The sequence below is a fragment of the Elephas maximus genome, chromosome 5 (assembly GCF_024166365.1).
Source record: "Elephas maximus indicus isolate mEleMax1 chromosome 5, mEleMax1 primary haplotype, whole genome shotgun sequence".
NCBI lineage: Eukaryota > Metazoa > Chordata > Mammalia > Proboscidea > Elephantidae > Elephas > Elephas maximus.
In genome coordinates this window covers 139,661,302-139,687,567 of record NC_064823.1, presented here as the reverse complement: position 1 = coordinate 139,687,567, position 26,266 = coordinate 139,661,302, and the positions used below count along the sequence as shown (strand labels likewise).

General features: G+C 39.8%; 1 protein-coding gene across 3 annotated transcripts in view; it reads right to left on the bottom strand.

The window, feature by feature from the left end:
- PPARGC1A (PPARG coactivator 1 alpha) overlaps window positions 1-26,266 on the bottom strand; it is an 830,369-nt gene that overhangs the window by 129,893 nt on the left and 674,210 nt on the right. The window contains exon 1 of one of the 3 annotated variants that reach the window (XM_049886434.1): window positions 3,668-3,752. The exons of the other annotated variants lie outside the window; for them this stretch is intronic. Coding sequence (XP_049742391.1) covers window positions 3,668-3,715 — 48 coding nt within the window. The 5' untranslated portion in view covers window positions 3,716-3,752. Of the gene's footprint in view, window positions 1-3,667; window positions 3,753-26,266 lie in introns of those variants that run through there. 3 annotated transcript variants of the gene reach the window in all.

Below are 26,266 nucleotides of genomic sequence, written 5' to 3'. Positions count from 1 at the left end.
TGGCCACAAAGGTTAATAGGACCAAAAGCCTTTCAAGAATTTCTCTGTTAAGAAAAAAGACATTCATATGGCTCACAAAAACTGATAAGATACTACGAGTTTGCAAATGAGAGAGGAACCTCAAAATATCAAAGGGTATTCTAAAATGATGATACCTGAAACACTAACACAAAGGGAAAAATGGAAAACAAAGCCACAGGAGCAAAGCAGTTAAATATAAAGTCAATATTGCCACCAGTGGCCTATCAACTAAATTGTCTTAGTATTCACACTCTTCTCGCCAATTTGCGATCTATCATAAAATCACCTTTCATATTGACAAAAATATATAAAGGCTAAGTTATATTTTGTCTTAGATACTTAAGGTATTTTTCTCCTTACAAACAATTTTTCTGTGTGATAGAATGTTATGAAAGCCTAAAGCTTCGCTATTCAAAACAAGAGTAACCAGCCACCTGTGTGGCCACTGAGCACTCAAAACGTGACTAGTCAAAATTGAGATGTGCTATAAATGCAAAATGTACATGGAATTTCAAAGTCATATTATATATATGTAAAATATCTCAGTAATAACTTTGCATTGATTACACATTGACACAGTATCTATTTTGAATCTGTTGGGTTAAACAAAAGATAGCATTAAGATTAAAATGACTTCTTTTAAATGTGGCTGCTTTTTTAATGTGGCCACTAGAAAATTTAAAATTATGTATAGGTGCGGCACATGTAGTATTCCTATCAGACAGTGCTGGTCTGAAGTTTTGCATTTACCCTTCAAGCAAGTGACATCATACATGCCAATAAAATTAATACATTATGGAATCAGGGAATTTCAGAATTAAAAGGGCCATGAGAGCAGAGCCATGTCAGTGCAGAACTCTAGTGGACACCATTCACATCACAACGTGTGACCTTTGCTTCTTGGAGTCACACAATTTCCAACTTGCACAACCCTACAAAATCCAGTTGCTGTTGTGTGCCATTGAGCCATTCAAAATCCAGTTGTCGTTGTGTGCCATCGAGCCGTTCAAACAGAACAAGAGGATACCATATGGTTTAAAATCAGGAAAGATGTGTATCAGGGTTGTATTCTTTCACCACGCTTATTCAATCTGTATGCTGAGCAAATAATCTGAGAAACTGGACTATATGAAGAAGAACAGGGCATCAGGACTAGAGGAAGACTCATTAACAACTTGTGACGTGAAAATGACACAACCTTGCTTGCTGAAAGTGAAGAGAACTTGAAACACTTAACTGATGAAGATCAAAGACCACAGCCTTTGGTATGGATGACATCCCAATATGAAGAAAAATAAAAATCCTCACAACTGGACCAATAAACAACATCATGATAAACCGAGAAAAAATACTGAAGTTGTCAAGAATTTCATTTTACTTGGATCTACAATCAATGCCCATGGAAGCAGCAGTCAAAAAATCAAATGAAGTATTGCACTGGGCAAATCTACTGTAAAGGACCTCTTTCAAGTGTTACAAAGCAAAGATGTCACTTTGAGGACTAAGGCATTCCTGACCCAAGCCATAGTATTTTTAATCACCTCATATGCATGTGAAAGCTGGACAATGAATAAGGAAGACTAAAGAATTGATGCATTTGAATTATGGTGTTGGTGAAAAATATTGAATATACCTGGACTGCTAGAATAATAAACAAGTCTATCTTGGAAGAAGTACAGCCAGAGTGCTCCTTGAAAGTGAGGATGGCGAGAATTTGTCTCACATACCTTGGACATGTTATTTGGAGGGACCAGTCTGTGGGTAAAGACATCATGCTTGGTAAAGTAGAGGGTTAGCGGAAAAGAAGAAGACCCTCAACAAATTGGATTGACACAGTGCCTGCAATAAAGGGCTCAAACATAGCAACATTTGTGAGGATGACAAAGGACCCGGCAGTGTTTTGTTCTGTTGTATATAGGGTCACTGCTAGTTGAAATCAACTTCATGGCACCTAAAAATAACAATCTACAGGAGCAGATCGCCATGTCTTTTCTTCCATGGAGCAGCTGGTGGATTCAAACCGTGAACCTTTTGGTTAGCAGCCGAGGGCTCAACCATTGTGCCACCAGGGTGGCTACAAAATAGGGAATCCTCTTTAAAACTTCCAGAGGCAACACCATAAATCTTTCTGATACCATCCACACCTTTTAAAAACATAAATGTAATAATGAGATGCAAATTTAACATAAGGCTTACAAAGTGGGATTTCCCCAATACTCCAGAATTGGGAGGGTAAAAAAATAGAGCTGATCATATTGTGAAAACTCTAACAGGATGCAGAAGAAGACCAGATAGTCAAAAAGTACGTAAAGTCTAAGATATTTACAACAGGGATGCCATGTTCTCACAAAGACTCTTTTCTTCCTGGAGACTTGCGTTTTTCAGAGGATAACATTCACTTTAATTACAAAATGCACCCACCTCTATCTTTCAAGGGAGAAAAGCCTGTTGTTGCATCTATAATGCAGCTTTAGGTTTTGATGCCAAAAATGATTCAGTAAACACAGTTATGTTATGGTACACTATTTCTCACTTGGTACTCAAATGAATCTCAAGGCAGTGCTGGCATTAATTCAATTTGGTGCCTGTACTTAGGATTTCACATAGGCGCCTGCATCCAATTTTTCTCTGCAACTAATAAAATCTTAATTCATGGTAATATATTTATTTCAGTTCAGTTCATGTGAAGGAATGCAGTACTTATACAGAAAACTAATTAATATCAATCATATATTATAACACTTTAAATGGTTCAGAGGAAAATCTTTCACTGGGGGAAAGAGTAGATGAACCAAAGGGTCTTAACCCATCTTATTTACTCTATTTTTAGGATTTGAGGAAGAGATACCAAGCATCGTTTCAAATATTAATTTAGTTGAAGGTGTGCTTCATGGGAAAGTTGGGAATTAAGACCCCAGGTTCTGATCCCTGATAGGGCATTGATTTGATGCAGCCCCGGGATGTAATTTACACTCTCAGAGCCTCCTTTTTCCATCTATTTTGTGTAACAACCACATAACTTGCAAGTTAGTAAAGCTAGTCCAACGCAGATGCATGGCCCTATTAAAATAATGAATAGTTTCGCTAATAGAGAGCCTGCTACAACTGTTTGCAACAATTCTATTCGTCGGAAATGTCTGAGTAACATAGATAGCATCAGGTATCCTAGGACCGTACATACAGGCAATGAGAGAGTTTAAGCGTGAATCCTTGACTCTGACATAAACAGCACCCTCTGGAGTTGTGCGATGCAGGGCCTTCATATTTCCTTAAGAATTCTTTCCCAGGCACAAAGAACTAGAGCACTGGATTACACAACCTTTGGGGAAAAAAAAAAAATGATGCAATAGGTCCCCTGAAATGCATGCTCATAATATCCAGTTGATCCAAATTAGGCATTTGCTTCACTCTACAACAATTTCTCCACACTGACAAGCTACCAGCTTAAAAAAAAAAAAAGAAGCATATTAGTCTTTTCTCTCTCCTTTTTTTTTTTTTTTTGCCTTTTTAACAATGTGCACACAAACTTCCAAATCCTATACATATATATACACACAAAATTCTGGTCACTAGAAATATGACAAAACCCAAAGCAGCAGCTGCATAATAGCTCTTAAGTGCAGAGACACCACATCCCGATACTCACTTTCAAAGCTGAATCCATAGATGATCGTCCAGGACTCATGTCATTCATTTCACTGCTGTATAAATACTCATATCGCAAGTTGGGGGGGGGGCGGATGATTAAGCACGCGACTTTTTAATTTAATTCACAAGGGCACAGTGACGTGGGAGGGCACCTGGGAGTCACTGCTCAATGAACTTTACGATAGGGGACAAATCTGAAACCCAATCTTAGCCAGATATGGACGTAAGAGCAAATATGTACAGTATCATGTGCTTTCCAACAGTCCCGTGTCTCGAGAGAGCTCTCTGACATCAGCAGCTTAGACAGGTGGTTCCCTTTCCAACTGTGGAAAATAAAACCCTGGTGCAGAGGCACTAAGTAAATATAGCAGTACTGTATTTTTTCCTTGGTGCTCTCTCCCTGTGATTTCTGCCCTGTGATAAGACTTTATCCAACGAATCCATTCAGCATATCCTTCCACGCTAATAACTGACTCTGCATTTGCAAACTGTCTGATATTGGCCTTAGAGATACTGGTAGAGGACTCTGTTTTGCTGCTCCAGTTGGAATAACGGGGGTTTTCTGTCTCTGGTTTATTTGGAATAGGTTGTCAAGTGTCTGCCCAGACCTTTGCTGGAATATGTCATGTACTCTTTGGCCCTGTTACTAATACAACCCAACAGAAAGACAGACAAGAGTCAGGCCATCTCAAAGTCACATGCACAGGGCAGGTCAAGACCAATTATATCCAGTTTGAGTCTGAGCACTGAAATCAGCTGAGATGTACTAAGCCCTTTGTGGCTACAACTATTTGCTTTTGAATTTAAGAATTACTAGCAGAAGGGCACCCTGTAACGTGTGTATAAAATTACTTAATTCAGCTTCTATTTCCCTTTCTGAACATAGATACTTTTATACTCTGACAGCCGCTGGCTCTTAAAGCATTCTCTTTTTTGTTGTATCTCCTTAGAAACACAAATCTTGTTCCCTGGCAGCAGTGGTGCTAAGTGCTGTACCACATGCCCAAACTAGTTCTCCCTCGCAGCTTTAATTCACAGTAAGTGGCACGAAAGGAGGTCAACTCTTCTCAAAAAACACTTGGAGTTCTTTTCAGCTTCGGAATCTATTTTGGAAAGCCGCACTCTCTGGTAGATAAAGAGTGGCTTCCCATTTGGAAATTCTGGCTCTAACAATTGACAACTTTATGGAATGATCTCCAAAGGGCAAACACAAGAAGATGATCACAGTTTCAACTCTTGACCGTATTTCTCTTAGAGAATTCAGGAAACACAGAGACAGGGAAGTCGGCAACTCCTACCTCCTCCCCACTCCTAAATAACCCTTTCATTTGAAAACTACTTATGGCATGCATACATGTTATAGCTTCTCTTTCCTGAGGTGTTCATTGAATGCTTAACTCAATAATGCCATCCTAATCCTGTAAGTCTCCATAGCAACCGACCACTGTTATAAACAAGTCCAAAGAATGGCAAATGAAATGAGGTCTCCCTGTCTCCCCCATGCTCCTTCAAATTTCATAGCACAGGATTTCTCTACTTCTCTAAAGTTCATAGTTCGTGGCTCTTTGAACTAGAATAAAAATCATAGCAATAAAGAAAGAATATACAGCATTTGGTGGATACTTACTGTGTGCCAAGCACTGTGCTGGGCAGCTATGTGGATTAGCTCATTTAATCCTCACACTAACAGTAGGAGTAAGTACTATTATTATGTTCTTATTATGCCGATTCCAGGGATAAGCACACTGAAGCTTAGAGAAGTTAAGTAACTTTTCTAAAGATATAAGCTGGTGTGTGGGAGACCTGACACTTAAACTCAGTCCTGTCGGAGTTCAAAGATTTTTCTCTTTACCACCAGGCTATGCAGAAAAATAGTATATTTGCCCAGCAGTCATATAACTTCAACACCTGGGAGTCACCTGCAAATCAGAAGGGAACCACAGCTTCATGTTCAGTAGGCAAGTAAAACACCATACTCATCTCACTAAAACCCCTAGAGGAATCAAGAAACGGCAGGACGCAAGCAGGAACACGACCCACACTTGGCACCTTGCTCTGGTCAAAAGAAGCCTTACCACAACTGTCTATGAAGTTGGAGTTACATTTCATTTGAAAGGAGGGATGTTTCTTTGCAGATCATACTCTAAAGTTAGCTTGGGGTGTTTGAATCAGATCATTGAAGAGTACCCTCAAAGGAGAAGGAGCCCTTATTATCATGTCATCTCCCCCTAAAATGAAATTAAGACTCTTCTTGAACATAGCAATTGCAAATAAAGGCCAGAGGAGGACACAGCTTAAGGCCACTTGGCGAACCTTATTCTAAAGATGTTTTCCTTGTCATAAATTTGTCTCCATGGAAGGCTATACCATGAGGTGCGTATAATGTGTTTAGCTGACTCTAGAACAAAGCTCAGCAAATAGACTTTATCTTTGCCTCTTAACACCAGTAATAGAATCAACTTCCAATATATATTTTACAGCTTAAGCTTGTAAATGTGGTCAAACATGAAAAGGTTAGATGGGTTGGGGTCATTCAAAACTCACTGTGGTGCCAGTCTTCGAAGACAGGGTTAAAATAGGCTTCAGAACTATAAATAAAACAAGCTCCATTAAAAGTATTTACAGAAAATGTGGGCTTTGAGAACTTTGTGGCTCTTGCCTTGAAGCAATTATAAGTAAGGTTCAAAGTAGCTGGGTCACCTGGCAGGCTGGTGGGCCATCACTCAATGGGGCAGGTTCCAAAGTAAATGGCCCAGAACACAGAGCCCCAGTGAGTTGCCTCTTCTGACACTCTTACACCTTCCAAAGCTGAGAAGAACAAAGACAAACCGGGTGGCCTATGGCCATTGGGAGAAGTGGGCACGTGAATATTCATTCTGGAACCCCTTCTGCCACCAATACCCCATACCAAAACAGATTAAAACTAAATAGAGACTATAACTGATGAGGAACGAAAGCTGCAAGCGTTTGGTTATGTAATACTTTGAAGTCTGATCTGAAGTTGACGATAATATTAAAAAAAGAAAGAAACCTGTTTTCTGTAAGAGCATTAAGCCAAGCTCACATTCACTTTCCCTTTCTAGGTGGGTAAATGATGCTCTGGGAACAAATGTTCAAAGTAGAATCAGTAGTCAGATGGAGTTAGAATGCACCGCCTGTGAAGGCCCCGTACTCAGACACCAGCATGTGTGGGAAGCCCACCACACTATACTCTACCTCCATGCCACGGGTCGAGTTTTTAACTTCTTTGATTCTTAATATTTCCATCTAGAAGATGGGGATAACAAGATGAATTGAGGGGAGGTAGAGAAAGAGCCCTGTACAGAGCCTGACCTGCAGGGGGCACTACACAAAGGCCTGTTTCCATCTTTGCTGAAGCTTCTCAGTTGTGACTAGTTCTCAGTTCTCTCAGCCTTCCCCCTTGCTCCTTTCTGTAGGCATTTAAAAATAAAGTGCATGCAGTACGATTCCTGCCCCTTTTTTTTTCCCATGGAGTAAACGTTGAGATTTATAAATACACAAACGTGTATGGGAAAACAGCAGCCTGTGTTTCCCTCACGTCCAGATCCTGCCCACAAGGAATGATCATTTTGTCTGCAACGTAAAGTCAGCTTCCAAACTGAATGTGTAGGGATGAATTTATAATGACCTAAGTGTAATGTAAAAAAAAAAAAACAAAAAAAATTTTTTTTGTTGTTTTTTTAAGGGTAATGTGAAAGAAAAATCTTGAAAACTCTGAAATAAAAAAAAATTTGAATTCATTGCCAATGAACGCCTAGTCATTACAAGTTAGGAGGAATATATGAGGAAAGACCCAGCGTAAATTGGCAGCAAATGTAACTTTCTCTAAAAGAACTAGTGACAAACCATGTCTACATTTTTCAATTTCAAGTTTCTCCGGAGAACAAACATATCAAGAAGTAAGTATGAGAAAGCAAAGTTTTAAAAACCCATAATAGGAGGAATGCAGTAATTTACCACTCAGAAAAAAAAAAGGGTGGGGGGAGGCTGGAATTTAGACTACTCACATACCCTGAAGCTTTCCTTGAATAGCTGCACTACAAAAATGTGCTATAGAGTTCAAAATAAGTACAATAAATTAAATGAGTGATTTAGGAGAGAAGAAATGTCTTCTCAGAAGCCATGTGTTACTTTCCTAAGTATGATCAGTAAGCCTCACCACCTGAATGAGGAATAGGGAACAGTAAGGAAAATATCACACTGTTCTGTAAAATTCATGTCGACAGTCGTTATTTATAGCCTCAGACAGTAACTTTAGACATGTCAAAGGGTTCAGAATACACTTCCTTCTTCCCTACATGAACTCTGCCTGTAAATACTAACTGCGCATTCTTTCTCTTTGGTAAAGACAGATAAGGTTGATCCTAAAACAATGAAAATGAAAGTGAAAAATCTTGCTAAAAGACACCAAGATGCCATGACAAAGATAAAGATTCACGTCCCAAATCTCTTTTCAGGTATGCAAGTATTTGCAAACCTGCAGACAGCAAGATAAAAGAAGAAACAGCCAAGAATTATGAGTTGTCAGTCAGTCAATAAGAATTTACCACGCTCCAAAAGGCTGTCCAGTATCATTTCAGGTGTTTAAATTGTATATGATTTTATAATTTTCTGCCCTAAAGGTGCTTATGGTCTAAGAACAAGTAGAATATCAGACACACATTCAATCCAAATATCTACGTATTAACATAACAATCGCAAGCGTATTGAGGGAGAAGGGGTGAGGATCGCCTTGGGACTCTAAAATAGATCTGGTTAATCGTATATAGAGTCTCTGGGTGGTTGTCTTAGTTCTCTAGTGCTGCTGTAACAGAAATATCACAAGTGGGTGGCTTTAAAAAACCGAAATTTATTTTCTCGCAGTTTAGGAGGCTAGAAATCTGAACTCAGAGCACGGGCTCTAGGGGAAGCCTTTCTCCCTCTGTCAGCTCTGGGGGAAGGTCCTTGTCTCTTCAGCTTGTTGCCTGCTTCCTTGGAGATCTCCACGAGGCTTGACATCAATCTTCCCTCATCTCTGCCTCTACTTCCTTCACTTGCTTATTTGATCTCTTTCATATCTCAAAAGAGATTGATTTAAGATATACCCTACACTAATCCTATTCATTAACATAAAAAATGGGATTATAACCATAGACACAAAAATGAAAAAACCAAACTCGTTGCCATTGAGTTGATTCCGACTCATAGTGATCCTACAGGACAGAGTAGAACTGCCCCATGCAGTTTCCAAGGAGCACCTGGTGGATTCAAACTGCTGACCTTTTGGTTAGCAGCTGTAGCATTTAACCACCACACCATCATGGTAGCCATGATAGACATAGTGGTCAGAATTTACAACACATATTTTTTGGGAATACGACTCAACCCATAACAGCGGAACAAATGGTTAACATGCTTGGCTACTAATCGAAACCTTAGAAGTTTGAGTCCACCCAGGGGTGCCTTGGAAGAATGGTCTGATGATCTACTTTTGAAAAAATCAGCCATTGAAAACCCTGTGGAGCACATGACTGCTCTGACACTCATGTGGTATTCATGAGTAGGAATCTACTTGATGGTAACTGGTATACCGGTAATCTCATACACAGTCTATAATGAGCATGCCAGCCAGGTCCTGTAAAGACTTTTAAAAGCTCACTGCTCCATATTCAGTTCAAAATAAAACTATTTTCATTGCTCAATTATGTGCATATAGAAAAGCCTGATAGTGTTCTAATCTTGCTCATGATAGCTGTATTAATGATTAGTTTGGAACATCAAATACAATAGTCTTTCAAAGAAAAAAAAATTGGTGGCCCTGTTTTGGTGTCCTGCTTTGCTGGGTCCTTATACTAGTTTAGTGTATTATTGGGTAATCCTGCCTGGGTGCCAACATACAAATAAAGGAAAACTGGTTTGCCAGAACTTTGTCCATTCATTCATGGGCCCTCCAATAAAGCTCGGGATCTGGAACAAAGGGCTGCCAGAAGGCATACTTGGCTGGAAAGGAGCACATGGATTCCTCTAGCTCTTAGGGAGAGGGTGCTTGCTGGAAACCCGGGAAAGTGACAGGGAGAGGGAAGAATAATAGTGTGGAAAAGGCTCCCTTGAAAGAAGACCGACCTGGAGGCATGACCTGCCTCTGACACTTCCTTTTATCAGTTGCCATCAAGTCAATTCCAACTCATGGTGGCCCCAGGTGTGTCAGGGTAGAACTGTGCTCCACAGGCTTTTCAATGGCTGGTTTTTGGTAAGTAGATCACCAGGCCTTTCTTTAGAGGTGCTTCCAGATAAAGTTGAATCTGCAATCGTTCAGTTAGTAGCTGAGTATGTTAACCATTTCCTCCACCCGGGGACTGCCCTGACACTTCCTAAGTCTTTGAAATGGGTCTAGATACTTAATCTCCCATGGTCTCTATAATATAGAGATGACACCACTGTCCTCAAGGAGTATGTAACTGTTATGGATTGAATTTTGTCCATCAAAAAGATACCTTGAAGTCCTAACATCTGGTACCTGAGAGTGTGATCTTGTTTGGGAGTAGAGTCTTTGAAGATGTTATCAGTTAACATGATCGTCATACTGGAGCAGAGTAGGTCCTAATCCAATATGAGTGATGTCATTATAAAAAGGGAGAAAAAAACAGAGACAGGCACAGAGGGAAGACAGCCATGAAGATATCAGGGGTTAAGGCTTCATATGTTTTTTTATGGGAGGGAGCACAATTCAACAGGTAACAGTTACATACTTCCAAGGACAATGGTGTCATCTCTACATTATATAGCCTGAGAGAGATTAAGTATCTTGACACACTTTAAAGACTTAGCAAGTGTCAGGGTAGTCCCTGAGTAGCACAAACGATTAACATGCTGATCTGATAACCAAAGACAGCCATGTGAAGACAGAGGCAGAGATTGGAATGATCAGAAACCTAAGGAACAGCAAGAATCTCCAGCTGTCACCACCCCTGCCCCATCTATAAATGACCACACAGAATGGAAGCTCTACATCAATAGTAGACCAAATGGTGAAATACATAAAAGTCCAGGATTGCAAATTTTAATGTGATTTCAAAAGGAAATTTAGGGCTCTCAGAAGAGAAATCCATTGCCATTGAGCTAATTCCAACTCATAGCAACACCATAGGGTTTCCAAGGAGCAACTGGTAGATTGGAACTATCCATCCTTTGGTTAGCAGCTGAGCTCTTAACCACTGTGCCACCAGGGATCCTGATCCTCTCAAAGGAGAGGAAATGCAAATAAAATGAGGTTTAAAGAAAATGTTTAGAATGTAAGCTTCAAGAAGACAAGAACATTGCTTGTTTTGTCCCATAAGTCCTAAAATGGTGTCTGAATGATTTAATATATGTGTTGAATTAATGACTAAATGAATGATAGACTCCTATAGCTATGTGTAGGCAAGCAAGGCCTTTTTTACCTTTTACTTAGTAGCAATGCAAACCATTTGACTTTGGATCTAATAGTGTGCAACGGGGGAGGCATACTTTCACCTACCCCTCTCTGCATCCATCCTTTCACCAAACGTGCACTGAGTGAGTGCCTTCCATATGCTGCTAGTCTTAGGTAGGACGTGAAAATGCAGAACTAGATAAAAGTCTAGCCTTTGGACCACTCATAGCCTAGTCAGTAAGTAGATGAATGAGCAATTATAATTACATTAGTACTCTATTTTGGAGTATGTTAATTTTATATAGAGGGTCAGTGAAAAAGAGGAAGACCCTAGATGAGATAGATTGACACAGTGGCTGCAACAATGGGCTCAAACAGCAATAATTGTGAGGATGGCACAGGACTGGGCAGTGTTTCAATCTGTTGTACATGGGGTCACTATGAGTCAGAGCTAACTTGATGGCACCCAACCACAACAACAACATGTAAGAGGTGATGGGGAAGCCCAGAGAATGGATACCTAACCTCTACTGAGAGTAATGCATTTATTTGCCTATACATTCTTTTTTCAAAAAATCCATATTATGATAAACCGTATGCCAAGCACTATGCTAGGCCCTAAGAACACTCATGTAGTTTAATAATAATGATAGGTACAATAAATAATAATATAATATGTGTGTCTGGTACAAAAGACCTCTTTAAAGTGTTGAAAAGCAAGGATGTCACCTTGAAGACTAAGGTGCACCTGACCCAACCCATGGTGTTTTTAATCGCCTCATATGCATGGGAAAGCCGGACAATGAACAAGGAAGACCAGAGAAGAATTGACGCCTTTAAATTGTGGTGTTGGGAAAGAATATTGACTACACCATGGACTGCCAGAAGAAGGAACAAATCTGTCTTGGAAGAAGTACAACCAGAATGCTCCTTAGAGACAAGGATGGCAAGACTACGTCTCACATACTTTGGACATGTTATTAAAAGGGATCAGTCCCTGGAGAAGGACATCATGCTTGGTAAAGTAGAGGGCCATCAAAAAAGAGGAAGACCTTCAATGAGATGGATTGACACAGTGGCTGCAACAATGGGCTCAAACATAACAATGATTGTGAGGATGGTGCAGGACCAGGCAGTGTTTTGATCTGTTGTACATGGGGTCACAGTGAGTAGGAACCAACTCAATGGCACCTAATAACAACAACATGTGTGTCAACTGCTGTTGAGTTCGCCCCTGACTCATGGTGACCCCAAGCACAGTAGGATCAGAATCAGATCGTTGGTTAAGTTTTTGGAAGTAGATCTCCAGGGCTTTGTTCTAATAAATAATACTAGTAACGACTAAATTTTATTAAGTGCTTAATATATTCCTGGCACTGTTTTAAATCCTACACATTTATTTACTGATTCTCTTCAAACCACTAGGAAACCTGGTATATATATTTTTCATACCCGTACCTATAAGATAATCACACAGGCACAAATTCATATATTTATTCCTCAAACAATTGTTGGTCATCTTCTATCTAAAAGGCACACTATTAGGCACTAGGGACACACAATTCGATTAATAAATAATTGCTGCCCTTAAATGTAGTGTAGGAGATAGACATACCCAACAAGTAACTACAGCTTCAGACTTCCTGACCCTTAGTTTTGCAAAGGCATTGTCTGACTCCAAAACTTCCTCACAGCTTGAGAACACGGTTTTGCACACAACCAATACTTATCTTTAAAATTACACATAAAAATAAAAGCATCTGTTTTATTTATTATTATTATTTATTTGTTTTGTAAATAAGGACAACACATTGTGTTAACAGGTCAGCATGGTCTGAACCTAGCACAGCTACCTAGGATCTCAGTTAACATCAGTATTTTCATTTGCCTTTCTGGCACTAATGTTAGCATAAAGTGTTATTTCTCAAGATCTCAGGGCTAAAAGTGTGAGCACAGCAACAGGACATGCAGATACAAATATCTTGCATTATTGATACATGGCATGTATTTGTAACCAATTAATGTATTGCTACCATTACTAAATGAAGTCTTATAAATTACTGTAGCTTTAATTACTCGAGAAAACTATAATATCCATCAACATTCATGAGGCTTGCTAAATATCACCATGGTCCTAGGAGGTTCCATAGTCTCTTTAAAAAGGCTAGAGAGATTCAAGAGTAAAAAAATTGTATCTTAAAGGAAAAGGCACCAATTCTATTCAGGTAACACAAATCTAGACCTTATCGGAAGTGAAAATTAAGTAAGATTGTGTGTGTGTACGTGTGTGTGTGTGTGTGTGTGTGTGTTTGATTTTGGAACAAAGCAATAAAGAATAATGGAAAAAGAGCTACCAATCAAGTTAGATTACTCAACAGCCAATTCAGGTAAATAGGATGTCTAGGAAAAGAGACAGGAGCCCTGGTGGCTCAGTGGTTAAGAGCTTGGCTGCTAAACAAAAGGTCAGCAGTGTGAATCCACCAGCCACTCTCTGGAAAATCTACGGGTCAGTTCCACTGTCTCCTATAGGGTCACTGTGAGTTAGAATCGACCCAAAGGCAATGGGTTTGGTTCTGGTTCAGGGAAAGAGATCAGTTCTTGGAGAAGGACATAATGCTTGGTAAAGTAGAGGGTCAGTGAAAAAGAGGAAAACCCTCAACAAAATGGATTGATACAATGGCTGCAACAATAGGCTCAAACATAGCAACAATTGTGAGGATGACACTGGACCAGGCAAAATTTTGTTGTTATATACAGGGGCACTATGAGTCGGAATCAACTCAAGAACACCTAACAACACAACAGGGAAAGAGAGACTGAATTGAATGAAAGAATAATGCTCCATGTATGTTTGGTTTCTTTTGTAATTTTCATTGGCTTCATTCATTTTTTTGATGATTAAAATTCGTATCCAATCTATTTGCTAAAGTGGAATTTTGGGTTACATACAAAGCTAGACATATGAAACAAGATGATAAAAATGAAAACCACATCAAAGCAGGTTAAAAGGAACAAGAGAGCAAATATCAACATACACTTGGAATGAACTACATTTTTGTTATGAGTTCTGAATTTAGCTTTGAGTTTCCAGGCATCTTGGAAAAAAAAATCATATTTGTGGGGGTTAAGTAAATATTCAAGGTGCTCTGGTGGCAGGGTAGTTAAAGTACACAGCTGCTAACCCGAAGGTCGGCAGGTCAAATCTACCAGTTGCTCTGGGGTGGGAAGATGTGGCACTCTGCTTCCGTAAGCATTAAACCCATTGCTGTGGACTCAGTTCTGACTCACAGTGACCCCATCGGACAGATTAGAACTGCCCCATAGGGTCTCCAAAGCTGTAAATCTTTATGAAAGCAGACCACCACATTTTTCTCCTGCGGAGTGGCTAGAGGGGTTCAAACTGTCAACCTTTTGGTTTGCAGCCAAGTGCTTAACCATTGCCACCAGGGTTCCCCCAAAAGATTGGAGCCTTGGAAACCCTATGGAGTAATCCTGCTCTGCCCTATAGGGTCACTGAATCGGAATTGATTTGCAGCAATGGGTTATGAGTTTAAATAAATATCTATTGTCCAACGAAGGGAAATAGGACTTCAGTGGGCTCTCTAATTCAGTTGTAACCCCATCCCCACTCCTGGTATCCAGCCATTAATATTCCTATTCCTTCTATATTTTCCTAATAGTATTTATCATTTATCTAAATTCATTATATTTTGCTTATTGCCTGTCTCCCCCAACTAGAATGTGAGTTGCATGAGGGCAGGAGTCTGTTTTTGTCATTGTTCACTATTTAATCTCAAATTCCTAGAAAAGTGGTATATAGTTAGATGTTCAATAAATATTCATATTTGTATGAATGAATTAGGACCCCTGGTGGAGCAACGCTTAAGCACTCAGCTGCTAACCAAAAGGTCAGTGATTTGAACCCACTCACAGCTTCCTGGGAGAAAGATCTGGTGATCTGTTCCCGTAAAGACTACAGTCTAGAAAACCCTATGGAGCAGCTCTACTCTCTCATATAGGGTCACTATGAATCAAAATCGATGGCCCAGGACTGGGCAGTGTTTCCTTCTGTTGTGCATAGAGTTGCTATGAGTCGAAACTGACTGGAGAACACCTAATAACAAAAACAACAACAACATGAATTACCGTTAGTCGAGAAAGACTGTTTCCATTACTGAATTCTAAGGGAAATAACGTCCTCTAAAGAAATTTTAAAGAAATTACACTAGTTTATATTGGGGTGGAGAGGTAATGGCCTAACAACCCATGATGAGCATAAAATAAAAGGCACATGCAAATGTGTCGTGAAAAAGGAATAGAATTTGGAGCCAGAAGACCCAAGATCAGATGTTAAGGCCACCTCTTCCTGCTTCTGCATCTTCTACCAGGCCACACGGAATCACCACGAAGCTCATGGGCTCTGAAGCCAAGAGACCTGGCTATAGATCGGGCTCTGCCACTTACCACCTAGGAGCTGTATGTGCTTCGATAATTTACCAACCCTCTTTGTGCCTCAGTTTTTCATTTCTAAAATCTGGGAAATGATAGTATCTATGCCAAAGGACTGCTGTGAGAATTAAGTGAGTGAATATATCTAAATTGGTCAGAACACTGCCTGGTGCATAGTAAAACTAAATACTGGACTAGTTAATTTGAACTTATTTATAAAGCCTGGATAATAACTATCTTAGGTAGTTGTGAGAATCAAGACATTTTATTATGTATTACAGTAATGTGTTTATTTTTTTAAATGGATGACTTTCTTATATTTTATTTTCATCAAAGTAATATATGTAAATTATACATATATATTAATTCATATGTATTACTTTCATGAAAATAAAAATATATTTTTATTTATATATATAAATATACGTGTGTGTGTATATATATATATATATAATTTTGCAGAAAGTACAAAAAGATATAAAGGAGAAAGTTAAAAATCCCCTGTATAACAGCCCACAGTGACAAACACTATAAACATTTTCCTGTATAAATATCCAGATTCCTATCCATATCATATTCACATACAAATATATGTGTTTGTGAAAATATTATTTTTAAATAGAGTTAGACTCATGCGATATACTGCTTCAGAACCTACATTTGTAAAACTTATCATGGGTGTTATATCAGCAAAAAAAATCTACGTCATTCTCTGTAATAGAACAGCATGAAAGTGCCTTGATTGATTGAGCCAATACTCCTTTCATGAACAGAGAGGTTATTTCCAATTTGTGAAAGTGCTTTGTAAACTACAAAGTAACATACAAATGCTGGTTATCACCAACATTATTTTTAAAATAAATACCTAAGCATCACCATTAAACTCTTGAAAGGTCTTCTTTCACTATTTCTATAACTCCCAGGAAATGATACTTCTATCTAGTAATATTTATAACATCATTCAAGAAGCATGACATTTAGGGGTCCCACATCTGAAGATGAAAATACATGATCTGTTGAATCAGAACTAGGGAAATGTGTTGGGGAATATTCCCAAGGGCAGATTTCAGCACAACAGTACAAAGACCAGCACGTTTTTTCTGGCACACTTCTTCTCACTCATGCTCCTTTGCCCATGGACAGACATCACTCACTGAAGGCTGCCCTTTTCCTCAGAATCTGCCCATGACCTCAGAATTTTTTTCAACAATGAACTCCAAGTAGCCATTATGAATCAGCTGGGAGAGTCAGGAACAATGAAATGTATTTGCTAACTCCATGTTCAGGAAATAAAGAATGAGAACAGCAACACCCATGTGTACTTACTGAGTAGCTAACACATAAGGTAAAAACCGAAACCCAAACCCACTGCCGTTGAGTTGATTCTGACTCATAGTGACCCAGTAAGCTTCCCAAGACTGTAAATCTCTATGGAAGCACACTGCCACATCTTTCTCCTGTGGAGTCACTGGGGGTCTCGATCTGCCAAACCTTTGGTTAACAGTCGATTGCTTTAACCACTGTGCCACCAGGGCTTACACATAAGGTATACATGTTGTAGAGGGCAGAACTTGCAGTTATATTAATTTACACCATGGCCTCTCCTATAATCTGAGCTCCTTGTGATCAGAAATCACATCCTCTCCCTCCCTGGATCCGCATCTTTGCCTAATAGAATGCCACATAAAAGTAGGTGCTTAATGAATGTTCACATGTGGGGGAAGAGTTGAAACAATGAATGAAGTCCCTGATCTCAATTCTCTTATAATCTCATTGATTAGGAACTGAAATTAAAATAAAAGTACCAATGTATTCTCTGAAAATAAAACCTGTCATGTATTTCTGGTGAAGGAGTTGGGTGTTGTTGTTGTTGTTGGGTGCTGTCAAGTCAGTTCCAACTCATAGCAACTTTATATACAACAGAACAAAACGTTGCCCAGTCCTGTACCATCCTCACAATTGTTGTTATGCTTCAGCCCATTGTTGCAGCCACTGTGGCAATCCATCTCACTGAGGGTCTTCCTCTTTTTTGCTGACCTTCTACTTTACCCAGCATGATGTCCTTCTCCAGTAACTGGCCCCTCCTGATATCATGTCCAAAGTATATGAGATGCAGTCTGGCCATCCTTGCTCCTAATAAGCTTTCTGGCTTTACTTGGGTAGGATATCCAAATGCATAAAAAGGAAGTAAATTAGGATTGCTACTCTTTTTTAACAATAAATTTTCTCTATTATTGTTGTGACTTAGAGAAAATGTCTGTGGCAGGAAACAAAGGGCCCTGCTGATACCAATTTTATAGAAGAAGGTAGTTTGTGCACTGAAATATATTGTGGATGTACAACTACCGGGTTTTGGTCCCAGCATGAGCTGGATGATTTCGGCTTATAAAACTCTGGCCTGTAACCTCTTTAAGGCTGCAATTAACTACTCCGTGAGTTTCACTTATTCAACAAATGTTTACTGCATTCTCAGTATGTCCCAGGCACTCAATAAGCACTGGTTTGGGGGGAGGGGAGTGTCCTACATGGAAAAAAAAAATCATAATAATTTAAGTTCAAAATATATTATATATAAATACTTTATGTATTTTAATAATGACTTGTCTTGATAAAAGGTAGGGCTTATCTATGTGTATGCCCTAATAGTGGTTGAGTGACACAGAGAGTTAAGAGCTCAAGTACTGGCTGAAAGGTTGGCAGTTAGAACCTACCCAGAAATGCCTTGGAAGAAAGGCCTGGCAATCTGCTTCTGAAAGGTCACAGTCTTTAAAACCCTGTGGAACAGTTCTATTCTGCACACACAGAGTGGCCATGAGTCAGAATCAACTCAGTGGCAACGACCAACAACAATATTAAAAAAGGATTCCATTACTACCCCCAAAGATCTTTATATCCCAACATGGAAGTTAGCAAATATATTTTACCATCTCCTGCCTGTTCTAACTATGTCATAACAGTTACCAGAAATTCAAGGAGCCTTGATGATGCAATGGTTAAGCACTAGGCTGCTAACTGAAAGGTGGGAGGTTCAAACCCACCAGCGACTACAAAGAAGAAGGGACCCGACAAGCTACTCTTATGAAGATTCACAGCCTAGGCAACTCTATGGGACATTTCTACTCTGTTCTATAGGGTCACTACTAGTCAGAATTGACTCCACAGCACACAACAACAACAACCAGGGATTCACTGTTTAAAAGGATGCAGACATTCTTTTCTGAAACCTAGGAAAAAGTTCTGTAGTTAATGAGTGATGTTTGCCATGAATAAACGGGGGTGAGGAGCCTGTGTGTTAGATATTTGCCATGCCCTTTCCACATGTTTCATTCTGACTCTGTTTCTCTGTCCTCTATTGGCCTCTCTGAATAACTCTATTCTCCTGGTTCTTTGTGACTGGTTTTAGGACCCATCCATCTATATTGTAAACCACGATACAACATGGTCAATGATGAGTGCTACCCTTATCTGCAATGCCTCATCTAACAATTTTATATCAAGCCTCACCCTTCTCCAGTCGCTTCCTTTGGATAGACTTTATTTTTGAAACAAAATCATAAACTCATTGAGGGCAACAGCCTAATATCCTCATACTATTTAGTCTTCATAGCACCAAACACACCGCTAGCTATATTAAACCCAACAAAAACCTGTTGCCATCAACTTGATTCTGACTCATAGCAATCCTATAGGACAGAGAACTGCCCCATAGGGTTTCCAAGGCTATAATCTTTATGGAGACAGACGACTAGATCTTTGTCCCATAGAGCAGTTGCCAGGCTCAAACCACTGACCATTCATTTCGCACCCTAGTGCTTAACCACTGCAACACTAGGGTTCCTTTGCTATATCAAAAGTGCTCAACAAATATATTTTTTATGATTGCTTGGAGAAAGGATTAGTTTCGGAGCCTGAAAACCTGGGTTCATGCACTAGTTCCCACCTACCAGGTATATAAACCAAAAAAAAAAAAAAAAACTCAAACCCAGTCGAGTTGATACCGACTCATAGTGGCCTTATGACTTTTGATAAATTCATGTAATGCTTTCAGGCCTCAGTTTCCCCATCTCTGAAGCGGACAGGTGGCAAAAGAAAATTCTTATGGTCCCAAATCAACCTATCATTCAATGATTCTACATCTCTTAGAGGGTATTGTGCTTCAAGAAGGACTTTCGTACTTTGAAATATCTCTTTTCGTCTAATAAAACAAGAGTTTGTTTTTTTTTTCTTTGAAAGTGAAGTGAATTGTGAATCCCCTTGAGAGGTAGCTCTGCTTTTGCTCAGTCTCTATTCTAACTTTGCAATAAATGAATGGTGATTCTCTCCTCTCACTTTAGCCCTTAAAAAAAAATCCCACTTACTAATAGAAAATAAGATTTGAGTGATGGCCCTTACACTAATTGGTCAGGAGTTCCAGATAAAATATTGTTATTGACAGAACATTCTCCCTTTTTCATGCAGTGATAAAGTAGCTTCGCAGAGCACGCAGATAGTAAATGGAGGACAAAGAAAAAGGGCTTGGAACTTGGGTCAGGCTGGAAGAATTGAGTCAGCACTGTAAGATTCTTGCTAATAAAAGACCCTGCTAAGAGGATATAACCGAAGCCAACATATTCAACAAGACAATGGGAATAGCAAAGTAAAAATCACCAGTTGTGGGGGAGAGGCAAAGAAAAGGCCAAAGATACAAAAGGTCTGACTTGCTCTGTTTGACCCCTGAAGTCCACACAGGATCAACTACAAATGAAATCATTTTAGAGACTGTAATATTTAACTCAGCAAGAAGAGTGGTATGCATAAAAAAATCCCATCACAATCTGTCAAAAACTATCTATTGATTTAAAAAGATAAAGTGCAGAATGTTCAAAGAGGCATTATAAATATAATGGTAATGGTTAAGATCAAACACAGAGACACTTCTGCCACGGGACAGTATTTTGTGGTGGCAGGCGATGAATTCAGTGATCTACCACGTCTCTTACCTGGAAAAGAGCCACTGGCTACAGTGACTTGATTCTCAATTTTAAAAGGACAAAACCGGAACCAAAAATAATTTATCTCTATTAATCCTCATCATGGTGCTTGGTGTATTCTGTTGTCAAGACGTCCATTTGCCATCCCTTACCACTAAATGACTGAAATGCACAAAACACTACATGACCATCAGCTGGGCAATCAGTAAGGGAAACGGCACCCACGAGGGACAAACAAATGCCTCTTGCCCCTAGGTAATTAGATTCAGGTAGAAATATAACAATACTTCCCTTTCAAATAGTCCTTGGACAAACTGAAGTTTCATTTTCCCTGAAACCCTAAACTTGTCTATGAAGAACACTGAAATCATTCCTCTTGTTTGTCTTCCTGCTTCGACTTTTCTCTTTCTGTCTCTCCAATCCCAACAGACTCCCCTCCTCAAAAATGGGAAAACTGGAGATGATTCTGTTGAAATTTTTACGGTCTTCCGTACCCTATAACGTCATCACTCATCTTCCAGAGCTCTTCTTCTCAGGGTTAGCTTCCTGGTCGCCCTGCGGTTGAAATCACCACAGCTAAACCAGACTGAGGTTCTTGTCTGGAAGGAGCAAAGAGGTTTCTCCCATTCTTCAAACCAGTTCTGGCAACAGGAGGCCTGTCCCAGCCAGAACACAATCTCCGTGAGGGCACACCAGCCACAAGACTCAGCCTAGGCTTGTCCATCAAGTAAACCGCAAGGAGTCAGGAGGACAGAACTCAGAGGACTAGGGCTTCTTCTATAAAAAGGACAATGAAGTCCCCACGCCACCCACCCACCCGTCCTACTACCCATCTCAAAGGGAAAGGAGTGAGCACTGTACAGAGCAAAGAATTCCCTTCTCCCACACCCATCCCATTCTTCAGAGCAATGAGGCTGACTTTGATTCTCCAGATTACATTCACAATTAAACTCTTTAAGACTTTGTACTCTGGGAAAATGGTAAACAACCCAACTCTTGTCCTCAGATTACCAAGTGTGTGGGGAGGAGGCAGTACGGGGGAGGGGGTAAAAGGAACTAAATGGGAAGGAATTCCTCAACTCCCTAGAAAGTCTCCATAAAGAGAAGCGCATGAGGTTGAAACACCTTGTCATTTAAATCTCTGTTTCTTCTGGCATCTCCAGTTCTCAGCCTGAGCCTGTGTGGGATTAGATCTGGCTGCCCTTACGTTAACAAATGCACACTACACAGCAGACAGCACGGTGCCAAGCAGTTCCTCACATAAAGCCCGGGGCACACTGAACGCCATTTTGTTTGACATTTCTCTGGTGACCGATAGAACAGTCTGAAAAAGTTCAGATCCCATCAAGCCCAGGCAGGTAGGAGGGGAGGGGTTAAAAAGATAAGCACACTTTGTGTAGGGCGCTTCTGGAATTCACTGCTGAGCCTTCTGAAAGCAAGCCTGGTTGTACAGGTGCATATTTCGTGGATTAGCTAGGAGAAAAGGTTATTTGGACTCGGCTTTCATAAGGAAGCTTGATTCTAAAGGAAAAAATAATAACAATAAATCCGTGGTTTAAAAGAAAATATGACATTCACCTAAACAGAACGCATCTGCTGGCTCCTAAATTACAGTGTGGCGCTAGAAATGATAGGGAATCCATTTGGCGCCTTCGACCCTTCTCATTCGCCATCACCAGGGAATAATATCATTCACTCCATAAATATTTATTGACTATCTATAAGGCTTATTATAAATGTTCCTACCAAGGAGTCCTGGTGGTGCAGTGGTTAAATGTACAGCTCTAACCGAAAGGTCACAGATTCGAACACCTGGTGATATGCTCTTAAAAAGATCATAGCATCAGCAACCCTATGGGGCAGTTCTACTCTGTCATGTAGGGTGGCTATGAGTTGGAATTGACTCAGTGGCCCACAACAACCACCACTACCATACTAGAAGCTAGACAGCAGGCAACCCAGATAATCAAATATGGATTTTGCCCTTAGGAAATTTGTAGTGTAGTAGGGGAAATGATACACAAACACAAAGACCCTCAGGGCCAGGGAGAAAGGTTAGGTCCTGTTAGAAGCAGGCCTCTACTGGATGGGCATTTGGCACTCGGAGAGAAATTGTTTCCAGCTGGGCAAAGTCTATTGCTAAGCTCTGGTATTCCAGAGAAGACGGGAGCCCTCCACATCCCATCACATCAAGGAAGGAGTGTCTCCAAGACAACCTCATTTTCTCACCAAAATATGCAGGTACACATCCATGTGTGGTCAGAATTTCTATAGCCATTGAGGGCTTTTTCCTCCTTTCTTTCCCCTAGTCACTGCTGTGTAATAGACATGTTCACACAATAGCTAAGCTTCATTTTTTTTAACTCATGTTTTAAGAGGATTAGCTTTATTAGTTCATTTCGTTCATTTTCCTTTGATTTTCCGTGTAAACAACAAAAAGAGGAAAAGCAGTCGACTCCAGGAATCCATGCTAAGGCTCTAACTCTCCGGGTCTGAGGTGGAGGCTTCTGCTGGCATTTTAGCTCCGTCTGTGTTTGTTGATTTTATTCCTGACAGATACAATGGAATGCTTCAATGAAAAATGCCCAATTCATTTTCCACCTATGAATGAACAGAAGGCATCCTGTGGCTAAGGAGGGATAAATATTCAACCCCAATGGAGACCTGCTGGCTGGCCCTGGCTATACCATTATTGTACCCACTCTGGCTTCCATTTGTAATTTACTAAAGTTTGTGCTGTTTCATGGCAGGGTGATTTATCACTGACACCTCTCTGCCACTTCAACCGGGGGCCACTGCAATGGGGCAAGGTTCAAGGAAGTTGGCCGAAACTGAAGCAGACATTTTATCAGCTAACTATTGCGTTTTCTAGTCCTTGACTTTTCCCCAGGAGCTTTTGTTTTTCATTTTGTTGGCTGCCTTTAACTTGTCTGGTGCTGTACAACCCCAGGTTATTTTTTCTGAAAATAATAGAGCCTCCAGTAGGCTGATTTTCTGGCAAATGAATATCGAGGATCCTTAACCCTAACAACTGAGTCTCACCATGGCTTCGGTTGTCAGAAAATATTGTTGGATACACTGGAGAGATGGGCAGACTGGGGTTTGGAATTCTGTCCAGAGCCTCACACCACATCCAAGTCAGCAGAGGCAAATGAGGAAACTGGCAGTATGCTGGAGGCACCCACTTGAAAACAATCGTAGTCTATTACCTGTTTCTTCTGTAACTTCTCTGCTTGCTCAATCACTCATTTATTTACTCACCTAGTCATTCATACAACAAATGTGCACCTACTATGAGAATGACTACTGTGTCATGACTGTATACTAGAAGTGGAAACCAAAAAGTGAGTAAGACATGGACGCTCCTAGCAAGAAACTCACGGATCAGTGAGGAAAATGCTTGTCAACAAATACTTCTAATGCAAAAAAGAATGAAATGACTGCCAAAAAAGGAGTGCCTTCAAAGAGCTGTCAGAATAAGAAGGAAGGAAGGGAGTGTAACCTGATCTGCATATATTTAGAAACAGATTTTAAAAATGTTCCAATTGTATGGACGTAAAATTTTAATGTGATCTCTGGAGATGGGAAAAGGAGAAAGGCACCACATGTTTCTCTCTTTCCCTTGAGAAATTAAAACAAAAACAAAAAAGGGCCCTTTCGAAATAATTTGTCAGCTTCCTTTCCCTTTCCACACTACTCCGACCCTCAACATCTTCATATTTTCATGCCTTCTTATTTTGTTGGAGCGGACATAGTTTTCTCTGGGAGAACCACAACTCAGAGGGCAAGAAGTTAGGAGATTGCCTTCCAGGGTTGGCCTTGACTCGTTCTTTACCAAGGAAGGATGCCTTTTTGAATCCAGGAAGCCAGGACAGTTCAGCTTCAACACTGGCTCAGTCCTGGCCTCTCCTAGGCAAGGGCAAAAATAATAGCAAACAATGCTAAATCACTTACACGAACTTTATGGTGAAGACAACCAGTCACAGAAGACTGATTCAACCATCACATTCATTTCATACTGCAGAACGGGTTGGACTCCAAATGGGCCAGTCTCAGACTTCTTGGCCTCCCTTTCTGTATAGACAAATGCCTCAGCCTACGCCTCCTATGAGATTCCCTACTCCATTTTCAGGGATGGTCAGCACTGTTTGGAGGGAATGGTTGGTCAATTGATGTCCACCGTAGATGTCCAAGACTCTAAGGCAAAAAGTAAAGGAAGGATCTTTTATTCAATTCCTTTTCTTCAACAGGACTCCTATCGTAAGCTCTGGGACACTTCACCCTTTGCATATACAAACATCCATGCAGCACTAAACCCAGGAAGGACATACTTCCTCACAGAATTGCTCACTGAATCTCTCCCTCTTCACCATCCTCAAAGGATACAATGGATGTGGCTGCCTGTCATAACTTAAATAATTTAAAACCAGTTGCCATCAAGTCGATTCCGACTCTTGGTGACCCCATGTATATCAGAGTGGAACTGTGTTCCATGGGATTTTCAATGGTTGATTTTTTCAGAAGTAGATTGCCAGGACTTTCTTCCAAGGCACCCTGGGTACACTTAAACAATCAACCCTTTGGTTAACAGCTGAGTACATTAACCATTTGGACTACCCATTACACACACTGTTTTCATTTGAGACTCTTCATCACCATCTCTCAGATACAAAATAGAAGGGCTTTCTTCTCTTTTACAAAAGCTTGATGAATTTATGGTGTTATGATCAGAATGTATTAGATTCAAGTAAAACACATTATCTTTTCAGAAGTATGAACTAGTTGAACAATTAAATAGCTTAAAAAAAAAACAAACTTGCAATTGTCCTCAAAAGAAATGTGCAATCACAGTTTTCTCCTAAAACACAAACGTGGAGAAATAAATACAGGCCTGAAAGCATTTTGTTTTTAATTAACTTTTCTAAAAATTCTCTCACTGCAAGCGATCTTCCACCGACCCATTGTAAACTAGAGGAAACAATTATTTCAGTCATTGAAAGAGTCATTTTTTACCAATGAACTGTCATTATCAATCATTCTAAAGTTCTCAGTATACTCCTGCGCTAAATACAAAAGTGAATAGAAGAATAAATCTACTCATGAATAAATTTTCTGCACACCAAACCCCGCAGGCCATGTGTTTATAAGTCAACAGCTTAAAATGAAAGCATCTGATGAAGGTAATACACCTGTTAGAGGCACATAAAATTCTAAACCCAATGGTGAAATGGAAAGATTATAAAACCTCTTAAAGGAGCTATCAAAGCAAACTATTAAATGAATACATCTGCTCCATGCTAGACGCCAGTTTAGAAGTGCCACTCAAAATAAAAGATTTAGGACAAACATTTCATAAAAGGACGTGAAAAGCAGTGAAGGGAACATATTTTGAGGATGATGAGAGAAAATGGAATGGATTTCAGTTAAAACGAAGAATTGACCTAAACACAGTCCAAGGCTCAAATGAAAGGTTTTATGAGTCCAGTCTTCACTGGAAGGGGTGAGACGTGAGGGGATACAGGATGGTCACTTTTAATGTCTCACTTTTTATATTTTGGTTTTAGTCTACAGGCAAAAAGGAAAAAGTTGGTCTAGTGCTTGATAACTGTGGTGAAACACAATACTTAAAAAAAGGAAAATACTATTAAAAAAAAAACAAAAAACCCTCCAGTCAAGGAAGTTCTCATAAATTTTCAAACCTAAAACACTACCAAAGAAATATGGTAAGGAGTGGTTTTAATTGTGAATGTTTTCATTTTTCCCTGTC